The sequence below is a fragment of the Ips typographus genome, linkage group LG7, assembly GCF_016097725.1.
Source record: "Ips typographus isolate SLU linkage group LG7, UJ_Ityp_2.0, whole genome shotgun sequence".
NCBI lineage: Eukaryota > Metazoa > Arthropoda > Insecta > Coleoptera > Curculionidae > Ips > Ips typographus.
The window spans coordinates 567790-586756 of record NC_138428.1 but is presented as its reverse complement, the minus strand read 5'-3'; the positions used below and the strand labels follow the sequence as shown (position 1 = coordinate 586756).

Sequence of the window (18967 nt, the reverse complement as noted above, 5' to 3'; positions counted from 1 at the left end):
AGTACCAGTTTAACTGGCGAGTACGACCTGTAAAACTTTCATTTTCAATGTCAGCGAGCCTTTCTCGATTGCTGGCTGCCCTCCGTCGAACTGGTTCTTCGTACGTACTTAGTAGCGGTCCCGTGAAAAATCGATGCATTCGTGAAATTCGCACAAAAGTCCCGTTAACTACACGCCGCTGCTCCCGCTCGCCCCTCGCGTCGTTTCCATTTCGCCTGCGCCCGTGCATTGTGTCAGTAGGGTATCGGTACGGTTTTTGTCCGGTCCGTGTCGATTCGAAACGGAATTTTTGTAGTGTCGCGTCTGAAACTGCCAGGAAAAAGATGCCGGAAGCCACCAAACCGTTCCAGAGGTTGCCCCGGACTGTCAAACCCGTGCATTACGCCCTCGATTTGGTGCCCGACTTCAAGACACTCACGTTTAAAGGAGATGTGTCCATTAAAATTGAGGTAGGTCTTACCTCTTTGGGTTCCATATGCCGGCAACTATTTTTTGAAACAGTCCAGACTACACCCTCACCCTATCATCGTTTAGGCCCCCAAACCCCTAACTTGTAACCCTAAATACTGGAGAGAGTGCAGTTATTTGTTTGACCCCAAGGGTCAACACACTTTTGGCTCCCTGACAAACTTTTTTTACTTGTCATCCTCGAAAAACCAATGGCTTTTCAAAAAAGTGTTCCAAGAAATCATTCCACAGCAAGAAATTTATTTTAACATTCTGGGGATTTGGCGCCAGGTTGAAACTTACAGTATGGTACTCTAATGATTATTCAGTGATAACTGATAAGGTATGTGAATAATTGACAGTTATTCAGTTAACTTGAGTCTTATCTACTAAAGCAGTAGTTATACACTGTAAATGTCTAGTCTAGTTATGACTAAATAAATGAAATTTCCTTTTTTAAAGTGTAATCTTCAAAAACTTCTTGATTTTATGCTAAGGTGTTAATCACAGCAGTAAGCACTGTTTGTAGTTTACTTTGTGATTGATTAAAGAAAAGGAGCAAGCTGAAAGCAGTTTTTGGAAGAATCACAATCTAGTCACTGCACTGAGGTTTACACAAATGCTGCACATGTAGACTTAGCTTAATTAAATTTTATGTCACTATATTTAATTATGAATTAATAGAGGAATTAATATACTGAAACATAATTTCATGTTAAAGCAGGGCTAATAATGGTGGATTTGCATAGGGTGGCTATTATCGATTACTGAACACTCGGGTATGTGAAATGGTATATAAGTTTAAACATAATCATTATTATTTAAATTATTAATTGTATTCAACATTACAATCCCAGCTTATCTATCAAAATGTTAAACCAGGTTGTAGTAATCATTGACACATTAAGGCGCCAGCAAAAAACAATTAACAAGTTCTAACCAGGTTGTTGGTTTAAATTAAAAAATACAAGAAACTAGGTTTAGTATTAATTTATACACTTGACAGTTTTGCCTTGAATTCAATTAATAATTCTCTCTGTGTGTGTGTTTTTTTTAACCCCTGGTGATAATTTCTTGCTGATAAGCATCTTTTGTATTGTGAAAGTCACCAGAAGGTTGCATTTACTCTAGATAAGTATTTAGGTATTAAAGTTCCCTGCTTCTATTCAAAATTATTCCTTGTTCTTCTATTTGTAATAAAAAAGTAACAATCACGTGTACAACAAAGTCCATTTTCAAGTGAATGCCTTATCCTATATATGGCTCAATTAATTATGTATACCCCCATGGAGCTGAAATTTGCATGTACTACACAGCTTCTGAATTAATAAACCTCAGGGCAATCCTTCAAGTAGTAAACAGTCGAATCTAATTACGGACTGAACCTTTCCTTCTCTCATTGCCCATACAATGTAATCCGATTTAACTACTGCACCTCAAAACCACCGCGTAACACAATCTGTTTACGGTTAACGGTAAATCCCATTCAACATTCATAGATCTTTGTCTCACTGGCGTATTGATGTAGGCAGGCCCCTTTCCCGTTGGGTTATATAAGGGTTCGGGTACCGTTAGCTTGTACCGTTAGGTACCCGACGAGCCTAGACAAACCGCACCATCTGTTTTTGTAGGTATTGGAATCGACGGATGAGATTCTGCTCAACGCCCTGGAATTGAATATTCAGAGCGCCCAGGTCAAGGGTGAGAAGATTTTCATCCCCAAAGAGATTCAGTCGTCACAGCCTGATGAAACTGCTTCTTTTAAATTTGACACTCACATTCCCCCAGGGGCTTACACTTTAGACATTGTGTTCAATGGTTAGTCAACTGTATTTACATTGTTCACTATTTTACATAATGAGGTATTTTAACAGGAGATATTAATGACAAAATGAAAGGGTTATACCGTAGCAAGTATGTGAACCAGCAAGGTGAAGAAGCCTACGCTTTTGTCACTCAATTTGAAGCCACAGACGCCAGAAGGTACCTTTGTTTCAACAACCACATTCCAATTTGTTTCCAAATGGTGATTTTTAGGTGTTTTCCTTGTTGGGATGAACCGGCCCTTAAGGCTACTTTCGATATAAGCCTGCTAGTCCCCAAAGACCGTGTGGCCCTATCAAATATGCCAGTCAAAACTCAGGAGGGTAAGGGCGAGCTGGTTAAGTACACATTTGAAACAACACCAATCATGTCCACTTACTTGGTGGCCGCTGTAATCGGGGAATATGATTTCGTTGAAGCTACCTCTAGTGATGGTGTCTTAGTGCGGGTGTATACACCCAAAGGTAAACCATCTGGTTAGAGTCATGGCATCTGGACTAAAAGTTATTTTTAGGTAAAAAGGAGCAGGGACTGTTTGCTTTGGAAGTTGCCTCCAAAGTACTGCCGTACTACAAAGAGTATTTTAACATCGCTTATCCTTTGCCTAAAATCGACCTGATTGCCATAGCCGACTTTAGTGCCGGCGCCATGGAGAATTGGGGTTTAGTGACTTATAGGTAAGTTTTATTTTTTAAAGAACAGATTGCATAGCTGAAGGATTTGTAAACACTATTATTCGTGTTATCTTTGATTGATGAACTTGAGTTACCCTGTCACTGTTTCCATGTTGGTTTGTTGATCTTACTTGATCTGAGGACCTGGTGATTGTAAAAAAATCACTTTCTACTAATCAATAAGGCTCACAACACAATTATACTACAAAAGTTTGACAGAAATCAAACACAGTATTGCAGAAACCTAGAGTTTCCAACGTCAATAATAACTAAGATGTCCCAATGATAATTAGACAGGTACACTGTGAAAATTCCAGCTGTTGTCTACAAATTACTATGTTGTGATGAAAATGGTAGTTTCCCTACTAAAATATCTGTCAGGAGACCTCATTTAAAACTTACTTATAAAGCTAGTACTTTGTGTCCCTTTACCTTTAAATCGTTCTGTTTTTAACGTTCACACCTGAATACGTTCTCTGCACGTGTTTTTGCTAATTAGCATGGTGATTGGTAATTGGCGATGATTGCATTATACACGTCGTTATTAGCGATGACTCCTTTCTAATGTTTAATTGAGAGGAACATATCCGATCGGGATGTGTGTGGCAATTTAGCCATAGGAGCATTGTTGTCATTTCAGCTTGCATAATAATGCCAGTGGCGTTTCCACCTGTTTTGACCTCGAGTTTTTTATGCTTTTTCCAGGGAAACGGCTCTGCTAGTGGATCCTGAAAATACGTCAGCTGTTAGCAAACAGTGGATCGCACTGGTGGTGGGACACGAGTTAGCCCATCAGTGGTTTGGAAATTTGGTCACTATGGAATGGTGGACACATTTATGGCTTAACGAAGGTCAGTCAAATTCGGTAATTTTAGTAAAACCTAATAATTATTACGTTATCTGTGTTATAATACTCTTGAGATAAAGCGTTCATTCAACATACATAAAACCAATATTTACTATCAAAAACACTGTTTGTTTTTGGGCTAATGTTTTTGGGCCCGATATACAGAGTGTTTGGAAAATGTAGTATAAACAGTTTAAAGGTAAATTTTCAATGTTTAGGTTACGCCTCCTTTGTGGAATTCCTCTGCGTCAACTACCTCTTTCCCGACTACCACATTTGGACGCAGTTCGTGAACGATTCCTACATTAAAGCCTTGGAATTGGACAGGTAACTCATCTTTATCATCCTCACTGACTTTACAGCTCACTTGGAACAAATTACAGCCTGAACAACTCGCATCCGATCGAAGTGCCCGTGGGCAACCCGTCGGAAATCGACGAGATTTTCGACGATATCAGCTACAACAAGGGCGCCAGCGTTATAAGGATGCTGCATCACTATATCGGCGACGAGGATTTTAGGTTTGAACTGATCCAAATTTTCAGCGTGTGTGACGTAACTGAACGGTTGTTGAAGGAAAGGGATGCACCTGTACCTGACCAGGTACCAGTACAAGAACACTTTCACTGAGGATTTGTGGGGCGCCTTGGAAGAGGCTAGCAAGAAGCCGGTGGCTGAGGTCATGTCTACGTGGACGCGACAGATGGGATTTCCTGAAGTCTCAGTTGCAAGCAAATCTTCAGGTGAGTCTGTTTATTCCGACTTCTGTGAAACGCAAATAACCTGATGCCAGCCAATACAAAGAAAATTTTGGCTTAATTTTTTTAATTTAATGAGTATAATATGTACTTAATTATTATAATTGAAAGGTAATTTTAGTATCTTAATAAGTGTAATTACCATTCAATATCAAAACAATCCAGGTTCTTGAGAATTGCAAATTCAAATAAAATGCATCTGAAAAAAGAAATAAAATTAGTAAATAACATAAATACCAGGAGATGGAAAGGGCACAATTCTCACTCTGTCCCAATCTAAATTCACGGCGGACGGGTCTCCGCCCGCTCAGGACTACCTCTGGATGATCCCCATCTCGATCTCCACCTCAAAACACCCAGGAAAAGAGGTCGTTTCCACCGTGTTGAAGGAGAAGAAGGCTGATATTTTGGTAAGTGCCTTAAAGTGGGTCAAAGTGAAACATTTTTTGATGGAGCCTCTCAAGGTACCCGAAGCCACCGAGACCGACTGGATTAAGGTTAATCCAGGCACCATCGGCTTTTACCGAACCAAATATCCGCCAGAAATGTTGGAAAAGTTTGTACCCGCTATTCGGGATAAGACTTTACCTCCACTTGATAGGTGAGTCAAGTTGAGATTGATTTGTTAAGAATTGTGTTGAATGATGTAATCTAAGGTTGGGATTAATTGATGATCTATTCGCCATGGTGAAAGCGGGACACACCAGCACTGTGGAAGTGCTGAAGTTCCTGCGCGCCTTCGAAGACGAGACCGACTACAACGTGTGGTCGTCCATCAGTAACATCCTTAGCAGGTTGTCTCAGTTGTTAGGCAACACGCCGTACAGGGAGGGATACGACAATGTACGTCAATACCAGTTACGTCATAGGTTTTCACGTTCCATGGAGCGAGCAGAGTTTTACGTCATCGTGACGTCAAGAACGCTCTGCTCGCTCCATGGAGCTTGAAAACGAATGCGGCTATACTGGGACACACTACATCAGTCAGTTTCAGTATCAGAAACAGTTGCTGAGCAAAGTGTACAATCGGCTGGGGTGGAACAGTCGCGCAAACGAAACGCATCTGGACACGTTGCTCAGGAGTCTGATATTGGGGCGCATGGCGCTGCTGAATGATCCGATCGCTATTGCCGAGGCCAGATCCAGGCTGGAGAAACACGCGGCCGGTACGAAAATTTTGCCGGCCGATCTGAGGAGTGCTTGTTACAAGACGGTCTTGAGGGCTGGTGGTAAACAGGAGTTTGATACACTGCTCAAACTGTACAGGTCAAGCGATTTGCATGAGGAGAAGGACAGGTATTTTTATTAGCATCACAATAATAGTTTAATTCGATAATTTTTCTGATTATCATGAAGATAAAAAATAACTTTCTGTACAGAATCAGTAGATCCTTGGGAGCTGCAAACGACTTGGATTTGTTGCAGAAAGTATTGGACTTTGCTATGTCGGTGAGTACCCAGAAAGTTTTAGAACATTAAATGGACACATTTTGTAGTTTATCTTCATTAGTTGATTTTTAGGATTTTTTAACGTTATAAATATTTAGGATGAAGTCCGTTGCCAAGACAAAGTGTTCGTGATCATTTCGGTGTCTCTGCACGCCAAAGGTCGCGACCTGGCCTGGGACTTTTTTAAGAGCAACTGGCCGACCATCAAGAAGCAATTCAGCGGCTTTCTGCTCAGCAGACTGGTCAAGTACCTGACCGAGAATTTCACCACCGAAGAGAAGGCGCGCGAGGTGGAGATGTTCTTCCAGGAAAATGCCGCACCAGGTGATTAGAGTCACAATAGTTCAGAACGGTTTGAGTTTGATTTTTTTTTTGGTGTTGTTAGGAACGGAAAGAACCGTGCAGCAATGCATTGAAACCATACGACTGAATGCCAAGTGGTTGCAACGGGACAGTAATGCCATTTCCGAGTACCTCACTTAGGTTAAATAGGTAGGCGGAGTGTAATTAGTGCGAAACAAGACTGCCTAAAGAAGTGTTTTTTTATACATGTTGTAATACAAATCGTGTGTGAAATTTTTTCTGGAGTGCGCCTTATTCAATGATTATAGTCAATTTAGCTAAGGGGGGTTTTGCCCATCACCATATTTGACCGTTCAATATTTTTTTGCAGAGCTTGTGTACTTACACTTTCTGTACTTATGATTCTATTTGTTGATTGTTTTTTATTTTTTTTTACGTGGTTAATAATTTAATTATATGCCAGTTACTTGTACCTACCTTATTTTTAGAGTATTTAGATATTTTAGTTAGTATATATATTGCTATATTAATATTTGTTTTATTTCAAACTAATCTCTGTCTTTAGAACCTGGTAAAAACTTAATGGCCTCATGTGAGAGTGAGCAGCGCGTTTTTGACGTCACGATGACGTAATTTAACAAAAGCATAATTTAACCAACTGTCAAATTACGTCATCGTGACGTCAAAAACACTCTGCTCGCTCTATGGAGCTTGAAAACGAATGCGGCCAATGATTGAATTACATCTTACTAGATTTCGTTAGAACTCACTTTGCTTCTATAAAAAAAATATAATCATTATCTATTCTAATAAAGAGTAAAACTCTGCCAGATTCCTTGTTCTTGAACATATTGCTTGCTTGAACTTCTTGGAATAATGAATTGAATTTGCATAATTTACAATGTTTAATTATATTCAGCGCTTCCTCCTTTAGATCACTTTACACTGTAGTACCGCTTTTAGGGGCTAGGTGGAGCCACTAATTTCAGAGAAATAAAAAAGAAAACTGTCATCTTTACCCCTTTTATCATTGTTTTATCTTCTGTCAAAAGCATAGTTTTCACGCTCCCAGCGAGCAGACCTTTTTTGACGTCACAATGACGTAATTTGAGAGTTGTTCAAATTATGATTTTGCTGAATTACGTCATCTTGACGTCAAAAACGCTCTGCTCCTTCCATGAAGCTTTAAAAACGAATGCTGCCTTTGGCAAATCTAACCAATAATCACAAAGACTCTTGTTTTAATTAAAAAAAAACTAAAATCTATCAAAATAAACTAGAATCTTATCATAATTTGTGCAAATATGTCCCAAAGAAGCATCACGTAAGTTTATTAACATTCCACAGAACATCCCTGCGCTTATACTACCATTTTCAGATCATTTTTCAAGCAAATAACCCCGCCAGAAAGCAGTCCCGAGAACGGGTATGTAACTGAAAATTATGTTAAAATTCAGCAATTTAAGACCGTTGGCTGCGGTAGCAAAGCGCTACTGCCGGCCTCAACTTGTTAATGTTTATTTAAAACCACGCATTTGCTCGTTCTCATTGTGTAATGCTGTTTTTAAAACATATTCACACAGTTCCTCAAAGCGTTCCAAGCGACCTAGGAGGATATCAAGTAGTGAGGATGAGGAAGAGGAGTCGTAAGTTAGTCTGTCTTTTGTTTAGTGTATAACCTAACATTGTTCTTTAAGGGCCAAGAAAGTTAAGAACCTTCAGAAGGAACAAATAGGTAAGTTGTTTCAAGTACAACTAGGCTGAGGTCACTAGTTAAGTGTATTTCCAAAGCAGATAGACCTAAAATCAAAATTAGCATGTCGCCACAAGGTAAAGCTAAGAAATTAACTGAAGCTAAGCAAATATCACCAAATGTTAAGACTGAAGTAGTAAAGACAAAATCACTTGAAACTAAGCAAATGAATGGTAAACCACAAGTTAAAACTGAACCTAAATTGAGTGAATCAAAGCAAACAAAAGAAAATATATTTGGGAAATCTCAAGTTAAAAATGAAGAGGTGAAAGCTGAATATAACCCCAATTTGTCAAAATATCACCCAATCCAAGATGCTACTTGGACAAACAGCAGTCGGTGAGTACTCAAAAATTGATACTGTCAGTAGTAAATTCAAGGGTGATTAGTTTTTAATGAAACATTTAAAGTTAATTTTTAAATTTTGTAATAAAATCTATCTTTGTAAACAGGGTTCCTTACAGTGCACTGGCAAGCACATTAGGAGCCATTGAAGAAGTGTCAGCCAGGTTAAAAATGATTGAAATACTCAGCAATTTCTTCAGGTCTGTGATGGTCTTAACACCTGAAGATATGTTGCCCAGTGTCTATTTATGCTTAAACAAAATTGCTCCAGCTTATGAAGGTTATTATATGGCAAGCTGTTTTAGTTTTTATTCGATTTATAAGGATAAACATAATAAAAGTTAAGTATGTTTTAAACTAAGTACTGTTCTCGAAGGCTACCTCATTTATAATCATATGAATGTTGTGTTCATATTATAAAAACAAGCCTGTCTACCAAACGTTTAAAGTTTTGTATTATCAGCCAGAAAGTAGATTTCTTTGGCTGCAAATTTGCACTAAAACAATCTTATACCAAAACAAATCAAAAATATCTTGAACGAAATAGAGAGATATGGTAGGAAGCTTTAGTGACTGCTTTTTAATAACTCCAGGCTGTAAAGGTAAAAAAATGTCAGGCAGTGTTTATACAATTTTGTAGTACTATGGAGATGTCAACTATAAGGCTGAGTTGTTATTTTAAATTCTAACCTGAGAATCGAAACGAAAATCGCCGAATATGATACGGAACTAACCGAAGTACAATAAGGACTCTTTAAAGCCAAGCATGACCAAGTCTTAATTTACGGCAGGCTCGCCTTATTAAAATTGAAAAACGCATGCGCAGATGTCAACATAAGGAGGCCACTATTAGGGACAAGGCTTGATTTGCACATCCATATCTCTCTAATAACATTTTTCTAGGTGAGGAAATCAAAAGATTACTTGCTTGCTTTTTCCTAATCGAATAAACAGTTTTGCGGGAAATTTTCAAATCAGCTGCAACCTTCTAGCATCAAATAGGGATTTATGACCATTTGCTGTCATTCGAGAGCATAAAAGTCACATTGTGCCCGTAATACATACAATATTTTTTCTACAAACATCACTAAATATCTAATACAACTAAACTTACTGTGTAGGTACTCAGAAACAGGATCAAAACTATACTCAATTGAATACTGACATCATACTGGTGACACTGACATTTTCAACAATGGCATGCGTAGGCTGCATTCGTTTTCAGGCTCCATGGAACGAGCGGAGCTTTTTTGACGTCACAATGACGTAATTTGACAACTGGTCAAATTATGGTTTTGCCAAATTACGTCATTGTGACGTCAAAAACGCTCTGCTCGCGCATGGAGCTTGAAAACGAATGCAGCCTATAGTAGTCGTTTCCCTGGACAGAAAGCAAAAAATTTTTATCTCTCCCTACCCTTGCCAAAAAGCGATAAAGTAAACTCCCCAGTAAAGGGTAACTTTTCGTTGAGATTTGGAGGCGAAAAATGCATCATTATTGAATGTTTGTAGAAAAATAATATGAAAGTACTTACAGAATGTTGAAAGCGTAGAAACAATAGCTCTTAAAAGAACTGTGGTGGTGTGGTAAATAGAAAACTTTATAAATGATTAACAACACTAAGAAACGGAAAATAATTAATAGTAAACTAATCAAACTTTAATGGTTTTCAAACTGGAAATGACGCTAATCAGTAAATGTTTTTTTTTTTTTTGGAAGATTTCACTTCGATAACTGTACTTTGTCATATCTGATAATGAAAACGTTTCCATAATGCGATAATAGAAATGGATGGAATTAAAATTATGTGATAATATAAATCATATGGTAAATTGGCATGCTAGGTTTAGATTGTGACAATTTTCTAAAGCAAGTTTTACACCAAACGTTTTAATTCAAAGAAATTGGATAAAGGTTTTATTTTATCAAATTTTATGCCTCAAATAAATTTGTGAACTTCTGGGAGCATAAAGTGATTTAATTTTACACTTATCAAACTTGTATGTCAAAACTGTCAATGAATACAGTTTGACCAACCAAACCAAGTAAATTTAGTATTTAGGTGGTAATAATTACATTTACATTTTTACAAAAAATAAAATATATAATATAATTAATATTATTATTAATATTATTATTATTATATATATAATTTTAATTGCATTTACATTTTTTTTTCATAATTACAGATTATTCCTACTTGTTTTTTTCCGGTATTTTTGTTATTTTTATTTTGAAATTTCATAATCATCCTGAATACGGTGTTTATGTATTGAATTCTGCAGCTCTCACTCTCACTTTTTCGTTTTTGTTTGTTGGCAGCTTTATAAATAAATTTATGAATTTCTTTGACATCAAAGCGTGGTGTAAAATCTGCTTAAGAGATTCAGAAGTCTACACGTCACTGAACTTCAATTAATCTTAAGCTGGCGCCCTCTATTGCCACTAACACATGGAAATGAATGTCATTAAAACAGAAGTCTTAAAAATGGTTCTTTCTTTTTAGGACATATTATAACATAATAGAAACGTTTCCATTATTTGATAATGAAAGCACAGTATCATTTTAATATCCCTGTTAAGACAATTTGTATGACATTTAAACTTCAGAGTTGAATAAAAACTAAAACACTGTGTTATTACCATTTTATGTGGTTTTAATTCAAAAACTTTTTTCTTACAAAAAAAGGAATTGAACTTGGTGTGGCTGAGACTAGTTTAATGAAGGCCATAGCCCAGTCAACTGGTCGAACGGTTAGTCAAATTAAAAGCGACGCCCAGGATTCGGGTGATTTAGGTATTGTAGCAGAACAGTCGAAAACCAATCAACGAATGATCTTCAAACCCGCCCGATTAACGGTTAAAGGGGTGTTTGACAAACTGAAGGAAATAGCTCAAATGACTGGGCATGCTGTGAGTTTATCACTGTTTTAGTGCACTAAACAATGTTAACATATGAAATCAGTCCCAAGCAAAAAAAGTAGAAAAAATCCAGTCCATGTTTGTGGCCTGTCAAGGTTTAGAAGCGCGTTTTCTGATCCGCTCGCTTCAAGGTAAACTACGCATTGGATTGGCCGAACAGTCGGTGCTGCAGGCCTTGGCCTTGGCTTGCGCTATGACACCACCCAATCAAGACGAGTTGAACGCGTCCAAAGGCCGCTCCAGTGAATCATTCAAAGCTGAAGTGGATCGGTTGGCCTTGATTTTGAAAACAGCCTACTGGTAAGTCACCTCCACTTATTAACATCCACACACAGTATTGATTATTGTGGTCATACAGTGAGTGTCCCAACTATGACAAAATCATTGCCGTCATTTTGAAAGATGGTATTGAAAAGTTACCAGAAAAGTGCAAACTCACTCCTGGGATACCGCTAAAACCGATGCTGGCTCATCCAACTAAAGGTTGGTTGGAATTTTGTAACTTCAAGAAAGTAAAACGTATATTTTATAGGGGTTCAGGAGGTTTTGCAGCGTTTTGAAGGACTTACCTTTACGTGTGAGTGGAAGTATGACGGTGAAAGAGCTCAAGTAAGTTAAATTTACTGTTAAAAAAGAGCTGAACCTTACCAACTTTTTGTATGATAATAGATTCATATACACAAGAAGGATGTGTCGATATTCAGCCGAAACCAGGAAAATAACACGTCAAAGTATCCAGACATTATATCGCGCTTGGATAAGTGTTTGGGTGAAAATGTGGAATCATGCATTTTGGACTGCGAAGCAGTCGCTTGGGATAGGGAAAAGAAACAAATTTTACCTTTCCAAATATTGAGTACCAGGAAAAGGAAAGTAAGTGTTTTAATTTTTACTAAAAAAATATGCCAGAAGGGTGTTATTTTTCTCTGTGAATATAATCAAAATTTGTTTTACAACAGGACGCCAATGAATCAGATATTAAAGTCCAAGTGTGCGTGTTTATGTTCGATTTGCTTTACTTAAACGGGGAACCCTTGGTTACTAGGCCCTTTAAGGAAAGACGCGACCTTCTCAAAAACCACTTTAAAGAACACGAAGGCGAGTGGTTATTCGCTAAATCTCTCGACACTACCAAAATGGAAGAAGTCCAAGAGTTTCTGGAGGAAAGCGTTAAAGGTATACAGAAAAACAATACAACAAGCAACCAATATTAAAAATCGAAAATTAGGCAACTGTGAGGGGTTGATGGTGAAAACTTTAGAGCAAGATGCCACTTACGAAATTGCCAAGAGGTCGCGCAAATGGCTCAAACTGAAAAAAGACTATTTGGAGGGAGTGGGGGATACTTTGGATGTTGTCGTCATCGGGGGCTATATAGGAAAAGGCAAACGTACCGGTACTTATGGCGGTTTTCTGCTAGCTTGCTACGATAAAGACTGTGACGAATATCAGAGCATTTGTAAGGTATGTCTCTGAATTTAAATAAAACCACACTTACTCAAAAAAGATCATTTGGTGTAGATTGGAACCGGCTTCAGCGACGACGACCTCCAACAGCACACTGACTTTTTCAAAGGTCACGTGATATCAGCCCCCAAAGCCTACTACAGATTCGATTCTACTTTACAGCCGGACCACTGGTTTGAACCGGTGCAGGTGTGGGAAATTAAGTGCGCCGATCTGTCCTTGTCTCCGGTACATCGTGCCGCTTTAGGAATTGTACGTTTATTGGTTGCCGTCTTTAAATAGTTTCCGTTGATTTTTGTGTTTAGGTTGATCCGGAAAAAGGAATTTCACTGAGATTTCCGCGTTTTATACGCATCCGCGAGGATAAAAAAGTGGAGGAGGCCACGTCGGCCCAACAGGTGGCGTCTATGTACTCCAACCAGGACCAGGTGAAAAACCAGGCGGATGGCGCTTCAAGTAAGTACTTTGAGGAGGATTTCTATTAATTAACTATGTAAAAGGATGGTAACACATGTCTCGAGTATTTAAAATTTAAAGATGTATTTTTAACAATAAAATGCGTTTTACAAATCAGTAATTTTATACTACTATAGTTTCGTTAACTGACGTTCCAATTCGTATAGGTGGTGCAATTTTTTTCTTCGTGCCAAAATGTCCTAAATCCTACTATGTACAGTCCCAATATAAGTTTCGTTGATATAAGGTTGTCAAATCCATATATTAGTAGGTTAAAAGGGTAATGAGTTGTTTGTAGAAAACCCCTAAATACATTTAATAACTCATGTTACCCTTTATCTACTAATTGTTAACGTTTAAATATTCCTTTTGACTTTTGGTGAACAGTTATTTACATTGACATTACCTGAAAGGCCTAATGACTTAAAATTGCATTCAAATTTGGTCGTAGCTGGTGCAATTCGGCAACGCCGCACTCCATCTGCCATCACTCAAACACTTAGGGCGTTCCAACTCCATTTTGGACTCGAATCCTGGATTGCAAGTCACCTGCAGCTCATCTCCAGGCTCGTACGAGAACTTGGAGGGGGCTACTGACCCATTTTCCGGTTCCCCGAGATAAGGACATCTCGGTTTACCTTATTAACAACCATACTGTACAACATTCTGAAATTATTAAACGCACAAACATACAAAACGGTGGAGGATGGCTCCAAAATCCCGTCTCGGTGCAAATAATACTGGCTTCCCCTTCGAGCTGATGCGCTCCCTTGCAGGCAAACTGTACTAAACTGCCAACTGCGTAACGGCCTCCATCCATTCCAGGACTTTCCGATTGTACCAAGTGGCCATTAACCGGCAAAATAGGTGGAGAGCATTGAATGGCTGACCAATCATCAGTTAATCAGGCTTCACTTCAGAAGATTTGACTTACCAACGCACTTGGGGAATTTTCCCAACCATTGTCCGGTGATATCGCACTCGATTTCCGCATAGCCGACCATTTTATAACCCCACGCGCATGTGAATATCGTTCTACCCCCGTACGTGTTGTTGTAGTATTCTAGCTGTAAATGGGGTTCCGCCAAAGCTCCAGGGGTGTTTAAAGGAGGACAAGTGACTGGTTCACACTTTGGTACAGTGGCAGACCATTTACCTGTGTTGACTCGTCACTAAAATGTGAAATCTACACTAGAAGAACACTAACCAGAAGCTTGGCAGGTTAGGTTGGGGGAGCCGCTGATGACGTAGCCCGGAGTGCATTGGAAGATAGCGCTGTGCCCTAAGCGGGTGCCCTCCACCCTTACCGTCAAGTGCATCCCGCTTACTTTGATTGGCTCACACGTTATAGCTACATTTTGTTAGTTGTCTCACTGTTTGTTTTGTAACAAAAAAAAATGTGAACTAACATTTGACGTACACGGTGATGCTGTTTGTTATCCCTCGAGGCGTGGCGCATGTAAAAGTACCGGAATCCTGTCGTTTAGCATAGTAGATTGATAAACGGTACTTCCAGTCTCGTTCCTCGGGTGCCATTGCCCAACCTAAAACAATTAAGGGCTAAGACAACAGTTTCTCTATGGGGGAATGTAACTGAAACATACCGGTTCGATATTGTCCTGATGGAGTAGTCCAGGTCCAGTCGGGAGACCCGACCCTCCGAGGATACAGACACTCTAAATGCAAAGTAGATCCTGGAAAGACGGCTAGTTCCCCACCAGGTTCCATGCTGGCCGAACCCGACGGGATTTTGATCAAAATCGTTGGGGGAGAGTCTTCTGCAATTTTCAGTTCATCATCATTTTCCGATTCTTAAAGCTGGTAAACGCACCTGTAAAGTTTGTTAAAAGTGTGGTGGGCACGCAACTTGGCAATCTGGTGGTCCAATTTCCATTCTGACACCTCGGGTTAGCGGTACCTAGAAGCTTATAGAGCCCCAGCTGCTTGCAGCGCACTTGAAGCTGAGAACCGTGCGGAAAAACAATTCCTGGATTCTGTCACACTTGGTTACTAACTACTGTTTGTATCTTCAAAGTGGTGACTTACGTGTATAGTGATATTCTTGAAGGTTACTAGAAGGTGCTTGTTAATGTACTCCAGCTTACAGTTTTTAAATAAAGGCTGAAACCTGCCGTTGTCTGTAATTAAATAATTTCAGACTTTTGGAAGGTAATTTATGGAGAATTTAAAACCTTGTTGGTCAAGACATAAAGGGCCGACCCACTGTCCTCCAATGCATTTGATTTTGCACAGCCTTTTTTCCCCTAAAGGGCCGATGGATCCGGAAAACTTCACCTCCTTGATGTGCATGTACTCGTTCTTCACTTTCACCTCGCCTTTTTCGGAATTGCTGCCGTTGAGGGCAAATCGAGGTGGTGAGCAGGAATCCGAAGTCAGTTCTTCTTGTAGGACTTTGCATGACTGGGGCGAGCAATAGAGAAGAGCAAGAAAAAAGCACAGAAAACTGTTGAAAAAAGTCATCCCGTTGCGTCGGCCTGCATTTAATAATAAGTTGAAGAATGCGTCAGCAGCGAAAAGCTAAAAAGGGCGGACGACGGGGCATTTCTACCACTCTGTTTATAGGTCACTGATATTTCATGCTCGGGAAAGTGTTGTTTTTCCCTTGCGGGCGCGACCGAAATGAAATTCAGGAAAACACCGCGGCAGGATATGCGTACATTTTCGCCAAAAACAGCTGTCCAATAGTCCAAGCCTCTGTGACCACCTTGTTCACATCCCCTTTTATTTTTTTCACAACAACCCTCTTCTCAAACCACATTCTTTGACTAAACTGTACGTGTTAATAAACAATACAGACACCGCTTAAAAATTTTGGGGGTAACATATCTCCTCGTACTGCATCCGGACGCATGTGCCTTAAAGTGGGGATGTAAAATCCATTTTACCCTCCTCGTAATAAACTATTAGGGAAATCGGGATGGCTTTCACTCGTTTATGGCAATCAATCCCCCTCGGTTTATTCTTTTTAAAGTGCCTGAATGGGGATTAGGGATACATTTTTCTGTTTCACACACCCTTGGAATTAAGTTGGGTTTAAGTCACATCTACAGGGTGTTTTTCTGTTTATTTTATCTGTATAGGTATCACTTAATAATTTTTTAACTGTTATACACTCTTTTTAACATTGTAATTCAAGGTTTATTGTCTATTATTTTATTATTGACCTACTAGTAGGTATGAAAAGAATAAATGATAAAGACACCATTGTGGGGTAGACAAAAAAACGTACGAACACAGAAAAACTTTTGATAACAGTGATAAACATAACTTTTCAATTGGTCCTCGTATTTGGCATAACCTTTGGAACCTCAAATCGATCCGAGGCCTGCTAAGTTTACACACACATTACATTAATCAGCGACCGTTACGATATGTTTTTGCTTGTTTACTTTGCTAACGTCAGTTTAACTGTTAGAAGATTTCAATATAGTGACCAAGGTCCGCTGGAGCTTTGTAGTGTGTAGAGTGCAGTTAAAAATAGCCGAAAACGCAAGATGAATCTGTCCACAATCCGATTAGTGACGTTCGATGTTACCGGGACTCTTCTAAAACTGCGTACAGCCCCAGCACAACAATACGGCGAAGTGGGCGCCATGTACGGGGTGGTGGCCGATAATAACATTTTAAGCAGGAATTTTAGAGAGCAGTGGAAGGTGATGAACAAGGAACATCCCAATTTCGGGCTCAAGTCCGGTTTGGGATGGGAAAATTGGTAAACAACCTCTAATAACAGGCTAGACGTTTAGGTGAAGGTGTCTGCTTGCAGGTGGAAAACTGTGGTGAAAGAAACCTTCAAATCGTCCAAGTTTCATTTTGACGAAGCTAAACTAGACAAAATTGCTTGTCATTTAGTGGAAATGTACAAAACCACCGCCTGTTGGCAGCACTCGTATGGAGTACCCGGTATTTTAACTTACATCCAAAATAAAAACATCCCAATTGGGGTCATTAGCAATTTTGACCCTAGACTGGACGCCATATTAATTAACACCAAGTTAAAGCACTATTTTCAGTTTGTTCTATCTTCTTATGAGGTTATTCCAGTCAATTTCAAAATGCAGGAGTTTAATAAAAAAACTTGTAGGTGGGTGTGGAAAAGCCAGACAAACGAATTTTCCAGTTAGCCTTGGAAAAATCCGGTATGCCCAGCTTGAAACCGGAAGAATGTCTTCACGTGGGGGACAGACCCACCTTGGACTATCAAGCAGCTAGAGAATGCGGTTGGAACGCCTTTATTATAACGGAAAAAGACCCTAAAGAGTTGAAAAGCAAACATCCAGAATTGGACTTGTCCCATTGTTTTGGAAGCGCCTACCAACTACACGTTAATCTATTGAAGAGATCGGGGGATAAATTACCTACGCCTGAACAAGAACTCAGCTAAATGTAGTTTACTATTTTGTACCTAAAAAATTGTATTTATTTGTTTGTCTAAATGTTTTGTGTTGTTTAATAATATTAAAAAGTAGCATAACACTTAATTATGGAGTTCCAAGACAGAGGGAGCTACACAGATAAGGACATGAAAACAGTGAAGTGACCTAAACATGTTTATTGTGACAAAGAACGGAACACGGTCAACATTAAAAAGTACTCGCAAACCCAGATCGAAAGACGTTGACAACTAATATATTTACGACGCAAAGGCACAATCATATATAAAAATGTATTATTAATATTATACAGTCGAAGTCTACAAACTAACAATTTTGCCAGTAAGGTTGATATAACCGAGAACGGCTCCCGGAACGAGAGACGCCCCCTTTAATGAACACCATCTAGAAACCGTGCACTTTGAGTTGATCCGGCTTGGCTAGGCCAGCTTTGGTCAGCCACTGGCAGATGTTTTCGCGCTGGTCGCCTTGCAGTTGCAGCACCTCGCCGTACTCGGGGTGCTCAATTACGGTACCATTGCAGGCAAATTCCTTTTTGCAGGCGCGCACTATCTTCTTCAGGTCATACTCGGAAGACAGCCCCTGTACGGTCGTGAGGGTTTTACGTCCGTTGCGCTGCTGGATTCTTATGTGAACGAGTCCATCTTGAACGTCGTCATCAGCACCCTTACTGGCATCAGCAAAGGGGTCTGCCAAGAAACACCTTTATAGGTATATTGCCGGTAAAACAGAAAATTGGGGACAAGGACGTGGAAAATGGGTCAAGGAACTGGGCTAATTTATTGATCAATGGCAGATCAAAAAGTGGTGATTCATGCTATTCTCTGAGTTTGGGAACACCCTACTAGCAAATTGGGTTGGATCTACATTTAGGGCGTGTTAGTAGTAAATGAAGAGACTCAATAGTAATTAGTTAGACGGGAAACACAAAATTTTAAGGCGCAACAAAGGAAGTTTCAATGGAAAATTGTTGAAAACAACCTTTAAGACGCCATGTTGCTCAAGCTCAGGTCAAGGAAAAAACGTGTACTTACCAAATGTGTTAAGATTCTGGATGGACATACGATTTCCAGAAGACCCACTGAAACTGAAATACTTCTGCAACTTGCACGTGAGATTGTTTTGAGCGGGGTTTTTTCGGAAATTTCTAGTTTTTCCGAAACGTTAACGTCTGATAAACGACGAAGTGGTTCTCAAGAAAATGACGAAATACGAATTTGGACGTCACCGTGACATTAAAGACGTGTGAGGTTTAATGACTGACTGCTAGAGTTTGAAAAATTTGTTCACGATCACGTGATTGTAT

At 39.3% G+C, this 18967-nt stretch overlaps 5 protein-coding genes and 1 long non-coding RNA gene across 9 annotated transcripts; 3 read left to right on the top strand and 3 right to left on the bottom strand.

Annotated features, from left to right (window-relative positions):
• The first annotated feature begins 47 nt into the window (after positions 1-47).
• Psa (puromycin-sensitive aminopeptidase) lies at positions 48-6832 on the top strand. Its single transcript, XM_081983854.1, has 16 exons — positions 48-449; positions 2079-2265; positions 2322-2430; positions 2485-2735; positions 2786-2948; positions 3651-3796; positions 4011-4119; positions 4176-4313; positions 4369-4535; positions 4791-4960; positions 5015-5151; positions 5207-5393; positions 5545-5846; positions 5930-5999; positions 6098-6323; positions 6385-6832. The coding sequence occupies exons 1-16, from the start codon at positions 48-50 to the stop codon at positions 6480-6482; spliced, it is 2862 nt and encodes a 953-aa protein (XP_081839980.1). The 3' UTR covers positions 6483-6832.
• Positions 4367-10176, bottom strand: LOC145731880 (uncharacterized). Its single transcript, XR_014178902.1, has 3 exons — positions 9515-10176; positions 4693-4749; positions 4367-4557 (listed from the first exon to the last, which is right to left on the bottom strand). It is a non-coding gene; the product is annotated as an uncharacterized LOC145731880 (long non-coding RNA).
• Positions 7368-14665, top strand: DNAlig1 (DNA ligase 1). Of its 4 annotated transcripts, none has more exons than XM_081983856.1 (16): positions 7368-7626; positions 7681-7728; positions 7886-7948; positions 8000-8037; positions 8097-8394; positions 8508-8680; positions 11091-11314; positions 11367-11623; positions 11682-11806; positions 11856-11932; positions 11993-12196; positions 12283-12499; positions 12552-12787; positions 12845-13042; positions 13096-13246; positions 13698-14665. In XM_081983856.1, the coding sequence occupies exons 1-16, from the start codon at positions 7607-7609 to the stop codon at positions 13841-13843; spliced, it is 2475 nt and encodes an 824-aa protein (XP_081839982.1). In that variant the 5' UTR covers positions 7368-7606; the 3' UTR covers positions 13844-14665. The 4 variants fall into 4 exon arrangements, with proteins under 4 accessions (XP_081839982.1, XP_081839981.1, XP_081839985.1 ...); XM_081983855.1 differs by having other exon boundaries at positions 8094-8394; XM_081983858.1 differs by lacking the exon at positions 13698-14665 and having other exon boundaries at positions 7371-7626; positions 8094-8394; positions 13096-13363.
• hig (locomotion-related protein hikaru genki) lies at positions 13881-15727 on the bottom strand. Its single transcript, XM_081983902.1, has 8 exons — positions 15439-15727; positions 15293-15384; positions 15078-15240; positions 14851-15024; positions 14656-14790; positions 14454-14597; positions 14181-14402; positions 13881-14131 (listed from the first exon to the last, which is right to left on the bottom strand). Exons 1-8 carry the CDS (start codon positions 15725-15727, stop codon positions 13881-13883), a joined length of 1470 nt encoding a protein of 489 aa, XP_081840028.1.
• Positions 15707-18863, top strand: Reg-2 (Rhythmically expressed gene 2). The gene is made up of 3 exons (XM_081983873.1): positions 15707-16979; positions 17034-17301; positions 17352-18863. Exons 1-3 carry the CDS (start codon positions 16762-16764, stop codon positions 17649-17651), a joined length of 786 nt encoding a protein of 261 aa, XP_081839999.1. The 5' UTR covers positions 15707-16761; the 3' UTR covers positions 17652-18863.
• Positions 17805-18876, bottom strand: eIF1 (eukaryotic translation initiation factor eIF1). Its single transcript, XM_081983875.1, has 2 exons — positions 18696-18876; positions 17805-18350 (listed from the first exon to the last, which is right to left on the bottom strand). Exons 1-2 carry the CDS (start codon positions 18721-18723, stop codon positions 18046-18048), a joined length of 333 nt encoding a protein of 110 aa, XP_081840001.1. The 5' UTR covers positions 18724-18876; the 3' UTR covers positions 17805-18045.
• Positions 18877-18967: the final 91 nt, after the last annotated feature.